This window comes from Balaenoptera acutorostrata, chromosome 6, assembly GCF_949987535.1.
Source record: "Balaenoptera acutorostrata chromosome 6, mBalAcu1.1, whole genome shotgun sequence".
Classification (NCBI taxonomy): domain Eukaryota; kingdom Metazoa; phylum Chordata; class Mammalia; order Artiodactyla; family Balaenopteridae; genus Balaenoptera; species Balaenoptera acutorostrata.
Genome location: NC_080069.1, coordinates 99,570,830 through 99,594,495, shown reverse-complemented (window position 1 = coordinate 99,594,495; position 23,666 = coordinate 99,570,830). Strand labels below are relative to the sequence as shown.

Below are 23,666 nucleotides of genomic sequence, written 5' to 3'. Positions count from 1 at the left end.
ACCAGGGAAGCCCCTCAGATTCTTTAATAAAGTGTTTCCCAAACAAATATTTAACCCAATCCCCACCCCCAATTCTTGTTTTATCAGTACACCTATCTATGGCATATTCTACTGAGTGCAGCTTAGAAGAACAGTTTATAGACTTGGTGAAGGAGAAGGGGTGCTCGTGGACTTCTACAAAATGTGATACACTCTAAACCCATTTTTGGAAATTAACTGATTAAAATAGTCACCTGCAGTAACTGAGGATTTTCTCGACCTATCTGTTGTAGCAATGCTGGAAGCAGGGAAGGATTCTGTTGAATAATTTGTCTCATCTGTTGAAACTGAGGCTGATTCCGTAAAAATTCAAGAGGGTGTCCTAAAATACACATGAACATTTTTAAACAAAATTAGCAATTATATATACAAACATAATCTAGACAGCAAAAACTGTCAAGAAAAAATATGATTTGAATTCTCAGATGTATATAAAATGAAGTAAATAATGAAAACATCTTCAAACTGCACCAGCTCGCAAGTCTCATACTGCAGAAATTATTCCTATTAGCTAAGGTAGAGTACAGAACACTAAAAGAACAAAGTTTTCCTACAATTGCCCTGGGCACTCAATATTATCAAGTAACACTGAGAACTTGTGCCCTTCGTGCACTCTATCAAAATAAAAAGTATTAAAAGTTGTTCCTGATGCTCAAAAGTTCCTAAGAAAAATATATACCAGGATTAAGAAACGCAAAAAACTTACCTACTTTAATTGCATACAAAATAACTATGCTTTTGAGGTTACTAAGAGTAATGAGAATTTTTTAGATGTACACTGTCATCTAAATTATTCAAGACAATCATTCAAATTAAAAATGGCCACATCATATGGCTATTTATTCTTCTTTGTGTAACACCAGTTTTACAGAAGAAGGAAACGAGACTCAGAAACTAAGTTATCCAATAACTGCCACTGAATGGGACAGCACCCCAAATCTGAACCAAAGCTGTGGCCTCCTCTTCTATTTCCACGCTGAATCTCAGGAAATGAGAGCCTATCCTACGGGAGACTGCACACAAAGTGCTTAGGGATTTCTGTCAACTAGAGATGACTGCCATAATTAGAGCTAGGAAATACATAAGAGAATGGTCTCTTCAAAAGTAAGAGTTTGAATTACTTTATCAATTTTACAGAAGAAATAATGAAAGAGAACATTAAATAATTCCTGGGACTACCACGGGCTCCAGGCTTTGCTTTCTAGTCAAACCTTTGCCAATGGAAGCGTGGGTGCTGTAAAGACACCTGAATTCAGGCTCTGCTTTCACCTCTAGATTCAAGATATTAAACCTCCCAGGTTTTATTTCCTTGGTTCTATAATAACCATTAAGATCCTACTGGCTTTGAAGACATTTACTGGGAGAGAAAGAGACAAGGTGAGCAAACCGTTCCAAATGGCTTCAGAATATAACACTAAATGCAAACTGGGAAGCATTTCTTCCTTAGAATAAGCTAAACAGAATATGCCCTTTACCAAAACTGCAGTAATGATGTTTAATATAAGTGAGTGTTTAATATAAGTAAAAAAATATATCTTTTATATCCACTTAGTATAATTTCTTTTGGGCCCTTCTCTAACACTGAATAGAGAATTTGTTTTAAGAGTTACTGAGATGCTCTGGGAATGAACCTCATCTCAAAAGTATTTCAGATTAAATTATTTTACACTAAAGATTCAGGACCACTTCCTCCCCACTGAAAGATTCCACTTTACCTCCAGAACTTGTTGTCGTAGTCGTTGCTGTCGTAGTTGCTGCAGCTGCAGCCACTGAAGACTGAGGAGCCCCAGTACTCGCTGCTGGAGGGGGGTCAACCACAGCCTGACTTTCTCTATCTCCAGGAATTCCCTATAACACAATTTCCAAGCTTTAAAATAGCTCATCATTCAAAGTTAGTTAAATATTACACAGAGTAAGAGGCTTATAAATCTATTTAATATCCTTGTCTAATTTCTAAAAGCATCAAAAAGACGTCTGCTTCAATTAAATGTAAAGGATCAAGACATATCTGAAATCTTCACATATTCAAATTAGATTAGAAATGGCCTCAATGTGGTATAGATAAACCCATACTACTATAATATACAGTAGCATTGTCCAACAGAACTTTCCATGATGATGGAACAGCTCTATATCTATGCTGTCCAGTAAAATACCCATTAGCCCCAAGTAGCTACTGAGAACTTGAAATGTGGCTAATGGTACTAAGACACTTAAAATTTTAACTTACTTTTAATTTTCTTAAATTTAAATAGTTACTTGTACTTAATAGTACTCAACAGCTACCCTACTAGACAGTGTAGATCTAGGATATAAAGTAAGTAATTTTGCAATTAAAAAAATAAATCATGAAATGTTTATCCAGCAACACATGTTAACATCTAACACCAAAGTATAAGGCAAGACCCTAAACTTGCATAGAAGTAATGGTGTCTAACATTATAAGGCTAATTATTTAAATTTTCAAAATATCAACACAAATCTTATTAAAATTAGACATATCTGGCTTTTATGTTATATATCACTCTAGTTGATTTTTGAACCTCACAGAAACTTTCACTAGCTCAGTGACAGAAAGGATTGTATTTTTAACCTTAGCCTTAAGATCATCCAAAGAGATTCTGATGCACACATGGCAGTTGTGAAGTGATCGCTGGAAAAAAAGAGTCTAATGGCGACAGAGCAGGTGATAACAGCGGCCAAGCGAGGAGGATGTCCTCTACTGATCCACGGTTCTGAGAGAGCGGCATCCAGAAATGTATCACGTACAAAAACTTAAAATTGATTATTCAAAAATTACAAAAAGTAAAGGGAATTCCCTAGCGGTTCAGTGGTTAGGACTCCGCACTTTCACTGCCGAAGGCACGGGTTCAATCCCTGGTCAGGGAACTAAGATCCCACAAGCTGCATGGTGCGGCCAAAAAAAAGTAAATAGGTATAAAAGAATCTTAAATAATTTAGGTAATGCTTTTTCTAAGTTTGTGGCATTTATCTTCTGAAGTTATTATAACTTAAAACTGCACTAAGATTTTTGGAACACTCCTATTTTGATAAACAATTTATAAGACTTCTCATATACAACTTATTAAAGTCTTTATGAAATCTTCATAGATTCTGGAAGGAGAATAAAGGAGAAAATATTGTATTTGAATATGAGATGGTAATAGTAATTGCTTCCATTTCCCAGTAAATCAGAAGCCAAAATCATAAACATATGAAGAATGAACTGTAATAAACAGCAGGATAATGGCTGCCTATATTAGAAGTTTATTGTAGGCATTGCAAACAAATGTTTTTCACAATCCACCAATTCAGACCCCTAGATGAGGAGCTATCAAGTGCTAACAAACTATATAGAGATTGAGGATCCAAAAGCCTCCATCAAATTCTCAAACAAGTTTGTTAAACTAAAAAGTTAATCACCATTGCTACAGATCTACCTCCAATTCTCACACATAGTACTTAGCCCTTTATTAGATCATTATTTCTCCTTTCCATACACTCACCCTCACTTATACAGAAGTGTCAAAAACTATTAACAGTTAAAGGTAGCCCCTTTTTTCCAGTCTATGAAACAAACAGTAAATATATAAAACTTTAAACTGTTTCATGAACTTATCTCTCATCTATTCATTTGTATTTGATGCTAAATAGCAGCAACTGTGAAGAGTGATTCATTTTTTTATACCTCAAAATTTCAAATCTATTAGATCAAAATATTTGATATCATTAAATTTATGCAGAATTCCAAATCAGGTATAAATTAAAGCCATTCTATGAAAGGAAAGGCAGTATTTTAATGTAATATGTGTTTTTTGGGGGAGGGGAGGAATGAGCGGCAACCACAAACAGATCCACAGTAACTATCAATCCAGTATGATTCCTCAGTTTCAAACAAAATGATAATTAAATGAACTGCCAGCATTTTAAAGACTCTCAAGAGGACAATGGGAAAAAGAATTCAAACGATAAAATGAAATGCTAAGAAAAGGTTTTGTGAATCTCATGCATATAAGTAGGCAAACGACTGGTGGAGGAGAAGCACAGTTATCTGCTCACGACAGGGACTCTCCTGAAACTACGCTCTCAAAAGGAGTTTCTAACAGAAGTACAACTGGAAACAAAGGAATGGATTAAACTTGTGGATGGTATTCCCCAAAGAGTTAGGATCTGAGATGATGTTTAAGGCAACTGAGACTTTTGATAATATTCCAACACACCAAAGATTATAGAATAAAATGTTAAGACTAAAAAGTTAATCCAATGTTATTGCAAACATCTACACTTTGCTTTTGACCCATGTCACATTTGTAAAATAGACATTCATTGTCATAAAATATCACGGGTTTCAGTCCATGCCCACAACAATCTATTTCACAAAAACCTTTATTACTAGAGAACAAAACCCAGTAACTTATTCAAAATTCCCTCGACTGCTACTGACTATAAATAAGCTAACAATTCAAATGCCAATAGAAGCAGTCATAATATCACACATTAAATTAAATGCATGATGCTGTCAGGTAATAGGGAATGGACAGGAAGACAGTGAATTAAAGAGTCTACAACCTAAAACTTTTCCTAAACGCTTGTGAAAATCTGGGATCCGAGTTGTCCAGATAAACCAGATTATCTGAACTTTTAAGTGAAATCTCCCAATTTTTAAAAGCTGGCAACTAATTAAGAAATTTACACATAGTACAAAATTTGGCTTGGGCTTCCAACTTGAAACTTTTGCTCTAAATAGCACATCCAGGATTATGCTTGGCAGGCAAAAAAGCTACTAAATTGTTGGATTCAAATAGATTTAAAATCTGCCCCACCCCTACCCCTCTAACACACAGATGTCATCCTTTGAGGGTACTACTCCAAGTGGACAGCAAATTTTACAACCCCATTTAGCCACGTTGTTTTCTAATTGAAAATCCTATCGAAATCTTTTAGAAGAGGTTACATTTTATTAACACAAAATGTTAACATACTAAGAAAAATAAAAGCACTATGTAAATTATCTAGCATACATCATTATTATCTTCTGAATTGTTACTGTCCCTTTAAAATCTCTGTTTCTTTGAGATTTTGTTCTTAAACAACTAGAACAAAGAAAGCAAAATGTTTCTCACCATTAAAAGATACTCCACTGCTCTGTCAGGGTTGTTGAAACTGGCTCTCAGGGCTGCAATTACTTGCTCTCGTTCGTAGCCCATTGACATGATCTCAGTTACCATATTCTCATAAGACTGACCTGTCACTAAAAAAAGGTATGTGTGGGTGGAAGAAGGGGAAAGAAAAAGAAAATTTAATAAATAAACAATCTCCATGTAATCTGAGTGCATATATGTATACACTGTTTCAGGCACTACAGTGCCAGGAATACAAAGATGAGTAACAGTTATCAACTACAACATATATGTGGTAGGTAGAATAATCCACCCCCTCCCATCCCTGGAAACTATAAGTAAGTCAGGTTACAAGGCAAAAGGGAATTAAGGTTGCTAATCAGCTGACTTTAAGATAGGGAAATCATCCTGGATTACCTGGGTGGGTCCGATGTAATCATAAGGGTCCTTAAAAGTAGGAGGGAAGCAGATTAGAGGGTCGGAGAAATAGATGTAAGGAAGAGAGGACAAAAGCAGGGTCAGAGATGCTATGCTGCCACCTTTGATGACAGAGGAAAGGGATATGAGCCAAGGTATGTGGTCAGCCTCTAGAAGTTGGAAAGGACACAGAACAAATTCTCCCCTAGAGTCTCCAGAAAGGAATGCAGCTCTGATTTTAGCCCAGTGAGCTCCATATCAGACTTCTAACCTACAGTACTATAATAAGATAATAAATCTGTTGTTTTATACCACTAAGTTGTGGTACAGAGCAGCAATGGAAAATACAGTATGTTTAATACACATAATAAAAATATCAAGTGTAGCACAAACATAGAAAAGAATTAGCAAGTCGGGGCAGGCAACCTGGAAGAAGAGACAGGTGAACTGATTTTTCAGAACAAGTAGCAGGGACACTTCACGAAATCAACTGTGCTGTAATAAGTTGTTTTCCTTGGACACCTTTCGTTATCAAAGCAGAGGGGAAAAGGAGTTTGGAAGCTAGAAAGTTAGAATGTCCCATACTGTATAAAACTGGTACAATTATCCCTGTAAGACATTTCCCACAGGATCTCTCCAACTCTGACTCACTCTTCATGGAAATGTCAGACAACACTGATTTAAAGAAAGCCAACTCTCTCCCACTAAATTTAAAGCTACCACACTTCTTGTCCATCTCCCACCCTTTCCTGCCCGCCTAATTATCTTGATCAGCAGTTAACTATGTCCTAGAATGTCATCCTAAAAACAAAAACACGCCTCCCTTGACTGCATCCCAATTCTCTTTCAGGACCTGGTCCATCCGTCTGCTCTCCTCCCTTCACAGCCATAGCTGTCTGTACATGCTGTGTCCACTTCTCACATTCTGCTCACTCCTCAACCAATACCAGCATGTGACTTTGGATCTCAAAGATTCCCCCTCAAACATGTCCATTTATCATCTGCCTTCTCTACTTCAATTAGCAGCACCTCTATCCATCCAAGTGCTTGAACCAGAAACCTTGGTGATTTCAATTCCCTTTCCCCTCCTTCCGCATCTAATCCACTAGCATACCTGGTAGGTCCTATCTCTAAAATATATCCCAAACCTATCAAGCTTCCTCTTTCTCCCTGCCTTCACTCAAGACCAGTCCACAACAATCTCTGGTCTAGTTTATGCCCTGCTTCCTCTCCTGCCCCCAAGCCTACAATCCATTCTTCAGCCAGTTGCAAAAGTGAGCTTTTAAGAAAGAAAACCTAATCTCATTTTGAGCTCCCAACCTCAACAACCCTGCACGTGCCGCACTCCAACCAATCCATTTCTACTTGCTTCACAAGTCACAGCTTCTGCCCCAGAACCTTCACACATACCAGGCTTCTTTGATGGTCTGTTCCTTTACATGCTCCAGTTCTCAATTTAAATGCTACAGTCTCAGAGAGGTACTGCCTGACTAGCCTAAATATAAGTGCCTTTTGTTCTTCTTTATGGAAGCCATTAATTTTTTAAATATCATTTATCATGATTTGCAATTTATTTTGTTTCACTCTATTTTCTTTCCCCCATCTGAACACAGGTTCAACCTTGCAAGGGACCATGCCATTTTTGCTATACTGTTTCCCTGATATACAGGTGACAAAATCAGGTGAATGATTTTTTCTGCAGAATTTTTTCTTATTTCATATAGTATTTTACACTAAAACTCTGGTCTATCTACCCCCCCAACCCAGTTTCATTGAGAAATAATTGACATACATCACTGTATAAGTGTAAGACATAGAGCATGATGGCTTGACTTAACATATATTGTGAAATGATTACAACAGGTTCAGCTAACATCCATCTTCTCATATGGATACAACAAAAAGAAAAAATTTTTTCTCCTTGTGACGAGAACTCAGGATTTACTCTCAACAACTTTCCTATATGCCATACAGCAATGCTAGCTATCTAATCATCATGTTGTACACTACATCCCTAGTATTTTTTTTTTTCTTAGTATTTATCTTATAACTGGAAGTTTGTACCTTTTGACCATCTTCTTCCAACTTCCTATCCCCCATCCTCTGCCTCTGGAAACCACTTTGAGTTTGATGTTTTGTAGTGTTGATTTGAAGAGTCTACATATAAGTGAGATCCTATAGGAGTTGTCTTTCTCTGACTTATTTCGCTTGGCATAATACCTTCAAGGTCCATCCACGTTGTTGCAAATGGCAGAAACTCCTCACTTTTTATGGTTGAGTAATACCCCATTATGTGTACACACACACACACACACATACACACAACCCCACTTCTTCATCCATTCATCCATTGATGGACATTTAGGTTTGTTCCATGTCTTGGCTATTGTAAATAATGCTGTTATGAACATGGGGATGCAGGTATTTTTTCAAGTTAGTGCTTTCATTTCCTTTAGATAGATTCCCAGAACTGGAACTGCTAGATCATATGGTAGTTCTATTTTTAATTTTTGAGGAACCACCATACTGTTTTCCATAGTAGCTGCACCAATTTACAATCCCACCAACAGTTTACAAGGGTTCCCTTTTTCCACATCCTCACCAGCATTTGCTATACCTCGTCTTTTTGATGATGGCCATTTTAACAGGCCTGAGGTGATATCTCATTGTGGTTTTAATTTGCATTTTCCTAACAACTAGTGATGTTAAGCATCTTTCTATATACTTGTTGGTCTTTTGTATATCTTCTTTGGAGAAATGTCTATTCAAGTACTTTGCCCATTTTAAATTGGTTTTTTTTTTTTGCTATTGAGTTGTATGAGTTCTTTATATATCATGGATATTAACCTCTTATTATATACATGGTTTGCAAATATTTTTTCCCATTCCATAAGTTGCCTTTATACTTTGTTGATGGCAAAATTTTCAATAAAGTTATCTAATAACTATGAAAGCATAGCTTAAAAAACTAAGTATCACTGAGCAAATTCAGCATTTGATACCTTGTTTAGAGTAATGACTTTTCCCTACCTATTCCATAAAGTACTTAAGCTATTTTTATCTTTTAAATTACCCACTGATATAATTCTAGCACAAATCACTCAGGTGCCAATATACTTTCAGTAATCTAGTTCCCAGAAACAGAAAATATTATATGCCATACAGCAATATGGCATTTTGTTTAATTTTAAACAAAATTAAGAGTTGTAGAGTATCGTAACTGTACTATTTTAACATAGTGTTTCTCATTCAATTCTTACAAGAACTCTATAAGAAAGGTTTATTTTCCCTTCCTTTTAAAGATAATGAGGCTGAGGCTTAGAAAGATTAACAATTTGATCAACGGCTGTTAAGTCATGGTGCAGATACACAAACACAAGCTGTCTAGACTCCAGAGCTCCCATGCCTCTCCTTGATGCTATGCCTCCTAAAATCATGCTTCTTAGTCAAGTTATAAAAACTCAAAAAGAAATGCCTACACTCAAGTTTGATACTCTTTAGATCCTGAAAGTATGAGGGAAATGACTCCTAGAAAAATTAGGGACAATGAACAACATGAGACAGAGCTAATGAGACTGAAGAAGCAGTGATGAAGAATCTTAGATGTCATTAAGAATGAGTTTTGGGGGACTTCCCTGGTGGTCCAGTGGTTAAGAATCCGCCTTCCAACGCAGTGGATGTGGGTTCGATCCCTGGTTAGGGAACTAAGATCCCACAGGCCGCGGGGCAACTAAGCCCGTGTGCCGCAACTACTGAGCTCACGCACCACAACTAGAGAGAAGCCCACGCGCTGCAACAAAGAGCCCACACACCGCAATGAAAGATTCCGCATGCCGCAACTAAGACCCAACACAGCCAAAAATAAATAAATATTAAAAAAAAAAAAAAAGAGTCTTGTACTTATCTTCTAGGTTAGGAGGTGCTGTGAAAGGAACAATGACCTCATTAGATTTGCCTTTTAGAAACTTCACTGTGGCAGGGAATAGACCAGTTAAAAGAGGGTAACAGAAGAGCATCAGTAAGGTAAGGACATGAACCAAGGCAATTAAGTGGCAGTAGAACAAACATTCCAGAGACTTTAGGAAGGAGAAACAAAGGACTCCTGGCCTCACTGGGCCAAGAGAGGCAGAGGGTCAAGGTTGATGCCAATACTTTGGTAGAGAGTGGAAGATGATGCAAGCAAGAAGGGAACAAAGGAGAAGAATCAGATGGGGGAATTAAAAATTAATAAATTTGGAACCTAAGGAGTTTGTGGACGTTATAGGTTTTCCAGCTGGCAGCTTAAAGAATGAGTCTGGGAAGTCAGAGGGAGATATGTACTAGAGTTTTAATTTTGAGAATCCTTGTAGTACAGTTAACCCTTGAACAATATGGGTTTGAACTGTGTAGATCCACTAATAATCAGATAAGTCGATTCCTAGTACACTACTACATGATCCATAGTTGGTTGAATCTGCAGATGCAGAACCATGGATACAGAGGCCTGACTGTAAAGTTATAGACGGATTTTTGACTACATGGGGTTGGCGCCCCTAACCCCTGTGTGTTCAAGTGTGAACTGTATATGGGTGGTATCTGCCATTCCCATAGTCTGAACTTTGAACTATGACCTACAGCAGAACCAAAGTAAACTCATACATTTAAAAGCCAGGTAAGATAGAAAGAATTAACCAGAAAGCCTGAGAAGGAATAGTCAGAGGTACGGTTCAAGAAAAGAGTGGTGTCACAGAAGTCAAAGAAGAAACATTTAAAGAAGCAAGGTATCAACATAAAGACTGGATAAATTAAAGATGAAAGAGTAAAGGGATCCCGAGACCATACAGTTGAGAACTGCTGTTCTAAGAGATGCAAGGTGTAAAAGGTAAGACACCACCACCAGAGACTAGAGCAGGAGCAACTAGAGTTGTGGACTCCCGGGCTTCCGCCCAGCTGCATCAGTGCATTCCAAATGAAGCAGCAACGGCAATAGCCACAGCCTCCGACAGCAACAGGGGCACGTGCTAGCTGGTTTCAGCTCTGAGGCTACAGAGCCCTTTACTCATCTCTGGGTAATCTTGAGCTGTTCCAGCACCTCTGTAACAATTTCCTAAGATTAAGCCTTTTCCTGTTTGAAATAGAGTGATTTCTGTTTTCCCGATTGTTGGACACTAACTCATATGAAGCAGAGTAATCCCAGAAAACAGTCTCTCAAAGATAGGAATGTGTGTTTGGTACATCCAGGTGATGTTAAGTTGATTAAACAACTATTTTGCCCCTATGTGCTATGGGAAATCAGCCAGCCATTTTCCATGGCAATGAGGGCACCATGGAGTTCAAGTTCAATTAGGTCAGAGGGCCAATCCCATATCTTGTGAGATACTACTGCTGTTGGAACCTTGCTGCTGTAGCAGCTAAACAAGGAATCCAGAAGCCCATACTCTACTGAAGCTGCCATTCCCACCTGTTCCCAGTCTTCTACCTCCCTACCATTTCCAGCAGTACAGAAGAGTACCAAAGGGCAGGAATGGGGTTGCCATTCAACAGACCAATAATGAGTACTTATAGCAGGCACTGTACCAGGTATAGTTACAACGGGAAAATGGGCAAAAAACCCCAAATTGATTTTGACAGATTAGGTGTGAAGCGAAGGATGGAAAGACATTATTCAACAGGTAAAACTGAAAGTCGGGATAAAAGGCACTTTCACTGCAAGTACAATACAAGCAACAAGATGCAGATGGGGACCTATAAGGCTACAAGGTGGAAGAAAGGCTGGAGGTGAATAAAGATGAAATGTGAGACAGATTTAGTAACATCTTATACTCATTTCAAAGATACTTTGTAATAAACCTGGACACAGATCAAACTTTGTTAAAACCTCATTTAAAACCCACATTTGGAAAATGGAAAATTATCTGCTTTAAGGAAGAAGTATGCTTAACTCTTAACAATACAATTTAAAGGATTCAATATATAAAACACTAACTTACAAAAGTCTTTAGTAACATCAACTGCATTATCTAAATCATTTAGCCGCTTGATTGGAAGCAACCATGAAAATGAACATTTTCGTGATCTAGAAAAATGAAACTTAAACCTCCTCCCTGTCTCTTACAAGGTAATTTACAATGTAGATACTTACCAAGTGCACTTGTTGCATCTTCAAAAAGGTTTGACCGAGAAGAATCACCTGATGTACTGTAAAATGTTTTTAGAAAATCATGTATCAGAAAGTATGTAAAATTTACCTTAAAGTTTAGTAGCTATCCAATTTGTAGAGATTCTTTGATTTTAATTAAATGTAGAAGTCTGGCTACAGTGTTCAAAAAGGCTTCCAGATTAAACCCCAAAGCTTTATCCATAACATTTATGGCATGGGAAGAATTTTCAATTTTAATACTCATTCTGTTCTGCAAATCCATCATTTAAAATGTCCAAAGATAAAAAAGAACATCCTTACAGAGAGCTTACCATTTAAAGAATACAAAAAAGATAACATACAACTAATTCCCTGAAAGAATTTACAAGAAAAATTAAATAATCTATAAGTCAAGTCACAGTAAAAGAAATATCAAAAGCTGTATATGATAAACAGCACACGCAGAAACTGCATTAGGCTGGAAAGGCCTGGGAAGTCTTTACATAGTAGAATTTCATTTAGGTCTTATAGTTAAGTTCTGAACACAGAAACTGCAAGAAAGCCTTCAGGTCAAGGAACGTAGCATAAACAAAAAGATGCAGAGGCAGGATAGACCCAAGCTGTAACCAAGTTTTAAGCCAGTTTAAAAGGACTAAGTCTTGTTAGGCAATTGCAGAAGATGAGTCTAGAAAACAAAGACGACACAAACACAATAATGAAAGACCATAAACAGAAGGCCAAAGAAAAATAAACTGAGGTTTACATAAGTGGTAAAGACAGCAGTTAGCAGTTTTGAGTAAAACATACACACATATACCTCTGTCCCAATTTTAGAAACGAAACACAGTAGACTTCAGTTCTTAGAAAACCCTACAGCATAGTAAGAGTAACGGAAATACCTAAGTTTGAATTCATAAATTACTTTGTAAGCCTCAGTCAGTTCTTCACCAATACAATGAGGTCAACAATGGTACCCACGTATCCCCAAGTGCTGTGGGTAGGGTTACTGCTGGTAAAGTGCTCAGCAAGTTCCTGGTATCATAACACTCAACATGATTGTTATGATTAAGACAATCCTTTGGTATCATTTTTAACATATCTTCATCAACTAGATAGTAAAATTAACATGTAGAAGGCAAAATTTCAAAAACAATTATATACTACAGTTCTATACCATATATATAGGAAAACAAATTCTCCTGCCTTAGACCTGACTTGTGTCTTGTTGTGTGTTTGAACAATTACTGCATGTCAGCAGAACTACAACTGCCTCAATTTTTCCCAGAGATGCAGAGTATTCCATTTAATTTAATTTAATTCCATTCCAAATCAAACTATTAAGACATTTTTTGTTTGGTTTCCAACTTTTAAATTCTTTCTGTAGTCAAATGTATTAATCATTCCTTTTATGACTTTTTTGGGTTACGATTATTTTCCTATGCTCTCCTCTAGTTTATGGTTTCACTTTTACATTAAATCTCTATCCATCTAAAGTTTATTTTTATGAGTGTAAGATGTGATCCATCTTTTTTTACCTCCAGATGGCTAGACATTTATCCTAATAGCATTTTCCCCACAGTGGTCTGAAATTACATTTTTATCTTATATTAAGTCCCTGTATGTATTTTGGTCTGTTTTTAGACTACTATTTCACCAAGCAGTCTTTCTAGTTAAGAGCCATACTAAATTGTAATCATTACCATGCATAATACATTTTACTATCTGGTAGAATTAGACCCCTTTGTTACTGTTCTTTTATAGAACAATTTGTGCTATTTTTGCACGTTGTTTTAAAATTTCTTTTTAAACATTACAGATAAGACTGAGATACCGTTTAACCACCATTCAATCTTGACTCTGCCTCAACACTCCCCCCCATCCACAGAGGAAACCACTTTATCAGCTAGTGTGTTGTCCCTCTGCTACTGTTTTTCTACACATTAATATGCCACCCATAGAAAATATGCAATGTTGTTATGTGGCTTTTGTTTGGTTTGTGGTTATTGCCTATACTGTTCTGCAATCTGCTATTTTCACTTGATAACAAAGCCTTGAAACCACATTTATTTAATATGCATATATACTGCATACTTTAACTGGCCTGTAGTATTGGATATCAGAGCTCCTCAAACTTTAGGAAGCCTAAGAATTCACCAGGAGAGCTTGTTAAAATACAGATTTCTAGGACCCACGCCCAGAAATTCTTATTTAGAGGTCTAGGGTGGAGCCTAAGAATTCATTTCAAATGAACTCCCAGTGATGCTGATGTTGCCTACTCACTACCACACCTGAATAGCACAGTTCTCTAATACAAATAACATGTCAAGTCATGCCCTTACTAATGGATATTTAGGTTGGTTGCAATTTGTCCTCAATTACAAGCAATACAGTCCTTGTGCACAAGTGCAGTTTCTTTAATGTAGATATCAACAAGTGGAATTTGCACTGCAATAGGTGGCTTTTAAAGAACAAAACTGACCTAAAGAAACAAATCCCTAATAATGAAATGTCAGGCCAGGGTGATAAACAAACTTTCTGACACTCCTCAAATTCATACCAGCATATCTTCTGATAATTATCTCACTAAGTTCTGTGCTTTATAAGACACTAAATGTTTTATAGCACATATGAAGAAACTAAGGCACATTTAAGCAGCTGGTTTTCTGAGCTTCCCTCATCCTTCCCTTTCTGTGCTATCCTTCTCTGAGGTGTATAATTTGGGGAAATAAGAGTAAAGGGTTGGGCTTCCCTGGTGGTACAGTGGATAAGAACCCGCCTGCCAATGCAGGGGACATGGGTTCGAGCCCTGGCCTGGGAAGATCCCACATGCCACTGGGCAACTAACCCCGTGTGCCACAACTACCGAGCCCACGTGCCACAACTACTGAAGCCCGCGCGCCTAGAGCCCGTGCTCCGCAACAACAGAAGCCACTGCAATGAGAAGCCCACACACTGCAACGAAGAGTAGCCCCCGCTCGCCGCAACTTGAGAAAGCCACACACAGCAACAAAGAACCAAAAGCAGCCAAAAATAAATAAATAAATAAATAAATTTATATTAAAAAAAAAAAAAGAGTAAAAGGTTGGTGTACAAAGCCCAAGTAAGTAGGCAACTCTGGAGTCTGCTTTTCTGACCATCAACTCCTTTATGTAATCTCTGTGGGTCTGAAAAGATAATCCTGACTCTTGAAAACAGATAAATAAAACTGTACCCCCAAGAAGAAATAAAAAGAATAGAGATAATAAAAAAACTTGAATTGATGATATTAGCACATTAAAATGGATTGATCAATTTGGAAATTCTTACACTATGGAGCTTTTTAAAAGGAGCTTAAAGCAATTAAGAAAATAAGATATACTGTACCAACTCAAGACATATTTAATTAAGTTTACAATGTTTAAATGATTTGGAAAACCAATTTGTGAAATTTATAAGTTCCCTCCCATACACAGAAAAGATGTAACAGCCTTTTGATGCAATAGCATAGGCCGACTCTGGGTTGTCTCCCACTAGGTTAAGGGTGATTGTATGCAATTCTAGCTGTACATGGGAGAAGTACCAAATTAGGCAACAGTGTTTCAGAATGCCTAAAGCAAAGTACAGCAGGCTGACATAGGGAAAATATTTTACTCCCTGAACCTGTGTTTTCTTGGGGAATTAAATCCTTGAAAAGACTCCCGAAGCAGCAACAAACCAGGTGACTCAAACCCCTCCCAACATGGTTGACTGAGTCAAAGAAACGGCACTCAAAGACAGAACACTAAAATGAAAGATGATCAGAAAGAATTCATGACTAAATTCTTTCTCATCATTGTATTTATCACAGACATCCTTCTATGTCAGTGTTTTCAAATGCTGCATAGTTTTCCACTGTGTCTGGTCCTGATTCCAGGACTCTACTGCCACTGAGGTCCTGAGTTGCACCAAAGTCACAAAATACAAACCGCTTGCTTCAGTGCCAATACATACTGGACACAAAGCAACTCAGGCTCTCAGATAAAGAAGAGATTCCCGTGTATGATTTCCAGCCAAGAGAACTGAAGCATTGTTTTGGTTATTTTATTTATCATTGGGGAAAAAAACCTTTGTCACAAACTACTCAATAATCCTAACTGCCAACTTCCTACAAGAACTTTTTTTTGCTCCCAAAATATCCCAGCACTTTTTCTTCTGTTCTAAAGATCTACATAGGCAAAAACTTAAATTTCTATACAACTTCACAAAGATGTAGATACTTCCTCAGCACATACTATGTGCCATGTGCTATTTCATATCTTTTACACTTATTTCATTTAATCCTTATAACAACTCTATGAGACAGGTCCTGCTGTCATCCACATTTTACAGATGAGGAAAAATCCAAAGATGTTAATTTCTTTTCTAAGGTGAAGACCTAACAAATGTTAGACCCAAACACAATACTATGTAGCAACTGGAAAAATTTACTGACATGGAAGGATGTTTATGATAGATGTGACAATAGTCAAAGAACATAGGTCAAATATAATAATGACTGGGGGACAAATGTCAAGTTATTTATAATGTGTCAAGCTATAATATAGTGTCAGATTATTTTATAATTCTTCTTTTTGGTCATTTGTATTTCCTAACTTTTCTACACAAAATGAATAATGACTTTGACCCCTTTCCCTTCACCCTGGGAGAAAAAAAAAACAATGCACAGTATACAAATTCAGATTACGGAAATGTAAATAGACACAAGCATACTGCTTTAGTCAGGGTTCAAAGTTTAGAAAAAGTTTAACATAGCAGATAGAAAGTTAGTCTGATCAAAACAATAATCAAAATAAATACATTCATGAAGTCACTGTTATGAACATATTCCTATACAATTTCCTAGAATCCAGTTCTTACCTGTCAGTTGATGTTGGGCTAGCAGCCACTGGTGTTTCTGCTGGCTTTTCTGCAGGTTTCTCTTGTTTCGTTGCACTCGCAGGTGCAGGTTCAGAAGACGCTGTCGTTGATGCTGGAGTGACAGATGCAGGTGTGGGAGTGGGAGCCAAAGTGGGGGCAGGGGTTGGGGCCTGAACCACAGCTGGTGCTGTGGAGAAAGTAACTGTGGTAGTGGTGGCAGAATTTGATTGCTGAGTTGTAGCTGGTGCTGGTGTTGTCACTGCTTTGGGCTAAACACATTACAAATCAAAATAATGCATTATGATAAAACACTGCATTATTACCTGATCTCTGAACGCTACAAACAAACATAACACTAATACAAGTTTGTAACTTGAAAATAATTTTGTAAGGTGACATAATGAGTGATCAATAGCGGCAATCTGAATCACTATTTATGTTATTCTTTCAAAGCTGACGAGAGCATATATATTAACTATCAACTTCCATTAGCTTTAGCCAACGGTTTCAGTCTTCGGATCATTATGAAAAAGAACCAAAAGAAGCAAATATTTTAAAACGTACAGAATGCGTATCCAAAAAAAGAACCACATAATTCCCCCCCAAAACTTCACAATTAAAGTTTCTTGGTTATAACTTCAAAGTATTTATTGTCATTTGAAAGCAACAAAAATAACTTTCTTGAAAGTATAAACAGAAGTATGATTAATGAACATGCCAGATAATCTGCTGTATTTTAGAGGGAAGAAAATCCCAATATTGACTACAAGCCAATAGGTGTAACTATAAGAGATTAACATAACTTTTGAGATGTATATACAGTTAAACCGACAAATAAAGGCCAAATAAAGTTATAACCGCATGCTCAGCACTTTCTGAACTAGAATCGGAGCCATGAACATTCCTACCAAGCAAAAAGCAATTACATATGGGTAAAAATCATATTATATGAGTTTTATTCTTCTCCTACAGCCTATCAATGCTCACTACCTGCTTAGCTCATAACTTACCTAAGGTGAAAAGGTAACTGATTTGATGGAAGATGAGATTAAAATTCAACATAATTTGCCCCAAGTATATACCAACAAACTGTAAATGCAATGAGTGGATTTGTGACTTGTTCTATTTGAGCTAGTAGAGTGTACTGGAAAAAAGTGTCTTGTGCAAAGTAGGGGGATGGGACTTACCTATCCTGCTCAACTCTTAGTTATGTTCTAAATAGTCAATGTTACTATAATACTAAAGGAAATAAGACCATAACAAATACATACCCAAATGTGTGGCTACCACATTTTCCACTATGTACTATGTATGATAAAACTAGACAAGGGAATACTATTCAGCCCTAAAAAGGAGAGAAATTCTGGCACATGCTACAATGTGGATGAACCTTGAAGACATTATACTAAGGGTAATAAACAAGTCACAAAAGGACAAATACTGTATGATTCCACTTATATGAGGTATGAAGAGTAGTCAAATTCATAGAAAGGAGAACAGTGGTGTCAGGGGCTGGGGGGCAGGGGAAATGGGTAGTTACTGTTTAACAGGTACAGAGTTTTAGTTTGGGAAAGTGAAAAAAGGTTTAGAAACAGATGGTGGTGATGGATACACAACAATGTGAATGTATTTAATGCCAATGAACCAAATACTTAAAAATGGTTAAATCTGTAAATTCTGTGTTGTGTACCACAATTTTTGAAAAAACTAGATGAGGCAAAGTTTCCTCATATGATTCTGTTCCTGTGTATTTAAAGTTTAACATTTAATAAGTGCTTAAATACAGCAAAATCAATATGGTTCTTAATAGATTAAAAAAAAATTAAGTCCAGTACATGTAAACTGTTTAGCTGCTTTTCGTTTCTCACTACAAAAGTATGCCATAATTAAAATTTACTTGTTCACTAGGGGCAAGACGGGAATAAAGACGCAGACCTACTAGAGAATGGACTTGAGGATACAGGGAGGGGGAAGGGTAAGCTGGGACAAAGTGAGAGAGTGGCATGGACATATATACACTACCAAATGTAAAATAGATAGCTAGTGGGAAGCAGCCGCATAGCACAGGGAGATCAGCTTGGTGCTTTGTGACCACCTAGAGGGGTAGGATAGGGAGGGTGGGAGGGAGACGCAAGAGGGAAGAGATATGGGGATATTTGTATATGTATAACTGATTCACTTTGTTATAAAGCAGAAACTAACACACCATTGTAAAGCAATTATACTCCAATAAAGATGTTAAAAAAATTTACTTGTTCAACTTTGTTTTCTACTGCATATATCAATTACTTTGAGACTTTAAAAAAAACTCACATTTATTCTATTTTCAGTCTTTGACAAACTGGTTTCCAATTACCTATTTAAATTTATTTTGGGTGCTACAAATAACACTACTCTTCTGAGATTATTAGGAGTTTAGAATTTAGGATCATAATTCAGTCCTAAAAGTATCATGAGCACCACCACTCCTCTATTTGTCTTAACTCTCTACTGCATGTTTATGTATCTTTAAACAAGTATATAAATAAAACAAAAATCCTGAAAGAATCCATATTCATTCTCTGCTTTAGAGAAAAACTTTTGACTTTTATTTCAGTCCAATAAATCACAAAAAAGTTCCTGTTAAAAATCTTCTCACAATAATCATTCCATCATTCTCTTAGCTGTCTTTTCCCTTTTTTAGTTTCTAAAAATCTATCCCATTGGCTAAGAAATATCACTGAAATTGTTAATCTATATGTCTTTTCGGCCCTGAAGTATTTGTTAGGTCTAGTACATCATTTAGCAAATCCTTTTAAGGCACTCTTATTAAAAACTACAAAATAAGAGACATTTATTCAATTTCTAAGAATTACATTCTCTAATAATTACACAATTAGTGATTTTACTAATCCAACAATACCTAATAATTTTTAACATGACACTTCACATATCAGTTGTTTTGACATATTTAAAATTATGCTCAAACTACAAATATATAAAACTATTAACTTTATAGTTGACTCAAAGCAAACTCTTAAAACCTTTAATAACAATTAAGTGCATGCCACTATGGATGTGTATAAACTGTTTTCACTTGAAAGTGTAAAGCAAGACTTGGGATCATCTTTTTTTTTTTTTTAAACTCACATGCATAAAGATATATACAACGAGGTTGAAACTTACTTTTGTCACCATAACTACCACGAAGTTTTTCTCATCAATTTTATATTCTTTTAGAGCAGTATCATCATTGAGGATTTTGCCTAGCACATTAAGAAAAAAACATATTACTGAAGGCACCGTAACTTTGTCTTACACTAACTGAGGTTAAAAAATCACCAACATCAATTCTATCAATTAAAACTTTCCCCAAAGAAAAAGATTACCAGTCAGCCAAGATAAACGTAAGTGGATACATGATTAGCTAAGAAGGCATAAATAAGCATTTGACTAAAAGATAGCAAACTCATATACTGTATGTAGATATCTCAATCCCAAGCATTTCTTAAAAATTATTACTTATAATAAAAAAGACTTGTTGGGTAAGGAAATATTAACTAGGTCCTGAGAAAGAGGAGATCATGAAGACAAATAAAATTCAATTTTGAGATGCTCAAGGCTTCCCCACCCCTTCCCCGGAATAACCTATAATCCCTCTCGATGGAAGGAAAAAAGAACGAACTGCCTGCTCCCACAAATACTGGATACCTGCAACACAGAATGTTCCACTGCTATAAAAATAAGATACTCATAGTGACCCGGTACACAGAAATGGTAAGATAATATAGAACTGAGTAAGGCACACAGACTATGTAAGATTTTAGTCATGCAGAAGGACAAACGTGAGGTCAGGATTCCTTCAGGCTTCCTTTTCCTTGAAATTCGTTTTCCATTTTCAAAAAGGTATTGAATCAAAAGCTGCAAGCATTAAGACAAAAGGGAATAGTGTCTCTACTCTGCATAGGATTGAAAAAACAGGCCAAGACTAGGAAGCAGGAATTCTAGTTTTATGTCTGCCACCAACTACAAGCACCTCTTTAGGTTTCTGATTCCTCATCACAGGGCTGGTGTTTCCTCTAAACCACCTCAGTTAAGAAAATACTTCAAAATCTCTATGTAGGAAGAGACAAGAATCCATGGGCAACTCAAGATCCACCTTACCGACATCTACAATGACAGTGCTCAGTATTTCTTCTCAAGAACAAAGAAAAGAATTTTTCTCCACAAAACTCACATATCAAGTCTATTTTTAACACACATTTTCCTGGTTACTAGTGAGGCTAGTTAATTTACAATTTCCTATTCATATCCTTTGTTGCTTTTTAATTGGGTCATCCTCTCCTTACTGATTTGTAAGAGCTCTTTATATAATCTGAATATTAATCTTTCTTTTCCTGTCGCTTATTTATAGTGTCTTTTGACATATAAGGTCTTCTGTATTCTTCAATTTTGGTATTTTATTTAAAAAACAGATAAACTGAAATTTCACAGGAATGATTCCAAGTACATTAATACACATAATCAGTATAAATGGTTTCATTTCAATAAATTAAAAAAGATGCTCAGCTTGATGGGAAAACTGAAGAAACACGCGCAGAACAATAAAATTGGACCCCTATCTTGCACCACTCACAAAAATTAACTTGAAATAGATCAAAGACTTAAACATAAGGCCTGATACCATAAAACTCCTGGAAGAAAATGTAGGGAAGAAAGTCAGAGATTTTGGTCTCGGCAATAATTTTTTGGGCATGATGCCAAAAGCACAAAAAATAAAACAAAAAAAAAAATGGACAAATGGGACTACACCAAACTCAAAAGCTCTGCACAGCAAAAGAAACAATTAACAAAATGAAAAGAATTCTACAGAATGGAACAAACTACAGAATGAGAGAAAATTTTTGAAAACCATATATCAGATATGGGATTAATATCCAAAATACATAAAGAACTCAGTCAACTCAATAACAAAAAACCAAACAACCTGATTAAAAATCAGCAGAGTAAACCAACATTTCTCCAAAGAGGACGTCGAAATAGTCAACAGACAGATGAAAAGATGCCCAACATCACTAAGCATCAGGGGAATGCAAATCAAAACGAGGTATTACCTCACACCTGTTAGAATAGCTATCATCAAGAAGACAAGAAACAAGAGGGGCTGGTGAGCTTGTGGTGAAAAAAGAATCCTTATACAGTGTTGGTGGGAATGTAAATTGGTCCAACCACTATGGAGAACAATATGGAAGTTCCTTAAAAATTTAAAAATAGATCTACCATATGATCCAGCAATTCCACTTTTGGGTATATACCCAAAGAAAATGAAAACAGGATTTTGACGAGACAATATGCACTCCCATCTCTACAGCAGCACTATTCACAACAGCTAAGATATGGAAACAATCCAAAATGCCCATCAACGGATGAATGAATAAAAAAGACGTGACCCATATACACAATATTATTCACCCATGAGAAAGAAGATATCCTGCCGTCTGCGACAACATGATGAACCTTGAGAACATTATGCTAAGTATGATATCACTTATATGTGGAATCTAAAAACCTAAACTTATAAAAAAGAGTATTTTACCTTGGTGGTTACCAAGGGTATGGGGCGTAGGGGAGATAAGAGTGATGGTGTTTAAGAGTATGAACTTCTAATGAGTAGTAAATAAGCCATAGAGAGCTAATGCACAGTATAATGAACACAGACAATAACACTGTACTGCTAATCATGTAATCTGATAAATATCGCTACACTGGCAATCATATTACAATATATAAGTGTATCAGAGTAACACCCTGTACACCTTATACAATGTCACACAAACTAATTCAATAAAAATTTTTTTAATTCAAAAAACAAAGCAAAACAAATACAGCCAGTTACATGATACTTACAAAAGATAAAACTAATAAGCAAAACTATCTAACATCACTGGATGGAGAAATATATAAAGCAAATGTGAAAAAAGAGAGGAATGAATATTAATAACATTCAAATGACTGTTCATTCTCTGCTTTTATCTGTACAATGCTTCTGACAATCAATTTGTATACACTACAGTTTGTAAGATGGCAATTTCTAAAACTAAAAGAATGTCACAGTACACAAGAAAACGGCATATTAATTTCAGCATTTAATGCATACCTGCATAAATTAATTTTTGACCTGCTACAGGAAAGGCATCTTTACCCTTTTCCGATTCAATCTTCTCTTTCAGTGCTCTTACCTATAGGAAAAAATTTTTTAATTTTTGAAAAAGTCTAAACAAGTGAAAATCCAGAATCTGAACAAATGATGCAAGATAAAAATTTTATACATACTATTAATGACTCCAAAAACTTCAAAGATCATGTCTTTATAATATTATGTCAAAAAGACCCATTATTAACAACCCATACTACTAGGTATGATAAGTATAAACTGTTTTACCATCTGTTCCACGTACACAGTTTTTTAAAAAAAGACTTTACCAGTTGACTTTATAAATCTATTCAAAATAGAGTTTTCAAAAGCAGAAAGTTTTGATTCTCACGATAAAAGTTTATGGGCTTATTTCTCACAGAGTTAAGAAAGTAAAGAAAAGCTCTCTAATCTAAAAGGTCTAAGAAATAAAGTGGTCTTGTCCACAGTAATAAAAAAAAAAAGTTAAATGTGAATGTTAAAAGGCCAATTATTCACTTTAAAAGTGGCTAATGTTTCATTATAATCACCTGAGGGAACTTTATAAAGACCAGTTAAAATATAATTTCTGAGGGTGGGTCTGGACATCAGTATTTTTGAAAAGCTTTACAGTTGGTTTCAAAGTTCGGCCAAAGTTGAGAACCACTGTATTACTTCAATGATCTTGAACAAGGAGCTCAGTTTTTCTCAGCATCAGTCTCATCTATAAAGAGGGACTAGAATACATGATCTTTATGGTCTTCCATCCCTAAAATTACATGACAACAGGTTCATTATGAAGTACTGATACTTAGAAAACGAGTATAATCAATTTCTGAAGTAGGGTGGCATAGGAGTAAAAAAAAAAACAAAAAAACAAAGAAAGGCAAGGAGACATAATGGAACTAAATTTCACTACTTTAAATGACCAAGAATCAAGGGGGAA

General features: G+C 36.1%; 1 protein-coding gene across 1 annotated transcript in view; it reads right to left on the bottom strand.

Annotated features, from left to right (window-relative positions):
- Positions 1-23,666, bottom strand: part of RAD23B (RAD23 homolog B, nucleotide excision repair protein) — a 45,258-nt gene that overhangs the window by 8,234 nt on the left and 13,358 nt on the right. The window contains exons 2-8 of the mRNA XM_057548799.1: positions 22,706-22,787; positions 19,735-19,814; positions 16,570-16,838; positions 11,698-11,753; positions 5,163-5,290; positions 1,755-1,887; positions 234-361 (exon numbers count right to left, since the gene is read on the bottom strand). Of these exons, the coding sequence (XP_057404782.1) occupies positions 234-361; positions 1,755-1,887; positions 5,163-5,290; positions 11,698-11,753; positions 16,570-16,838; positions 19,735-19,814; positions 22,706-22,787 (876 nt within the window). The remainder of the gene's footprint in view (positions 1-233; positions 362-1,754; positions 1,888-5,162; positions 5,291-11,697; positions 11,754-16,569; positions 16,839-19,734; positions 19,815-22,705; positions 22,788-23,666) is intronic.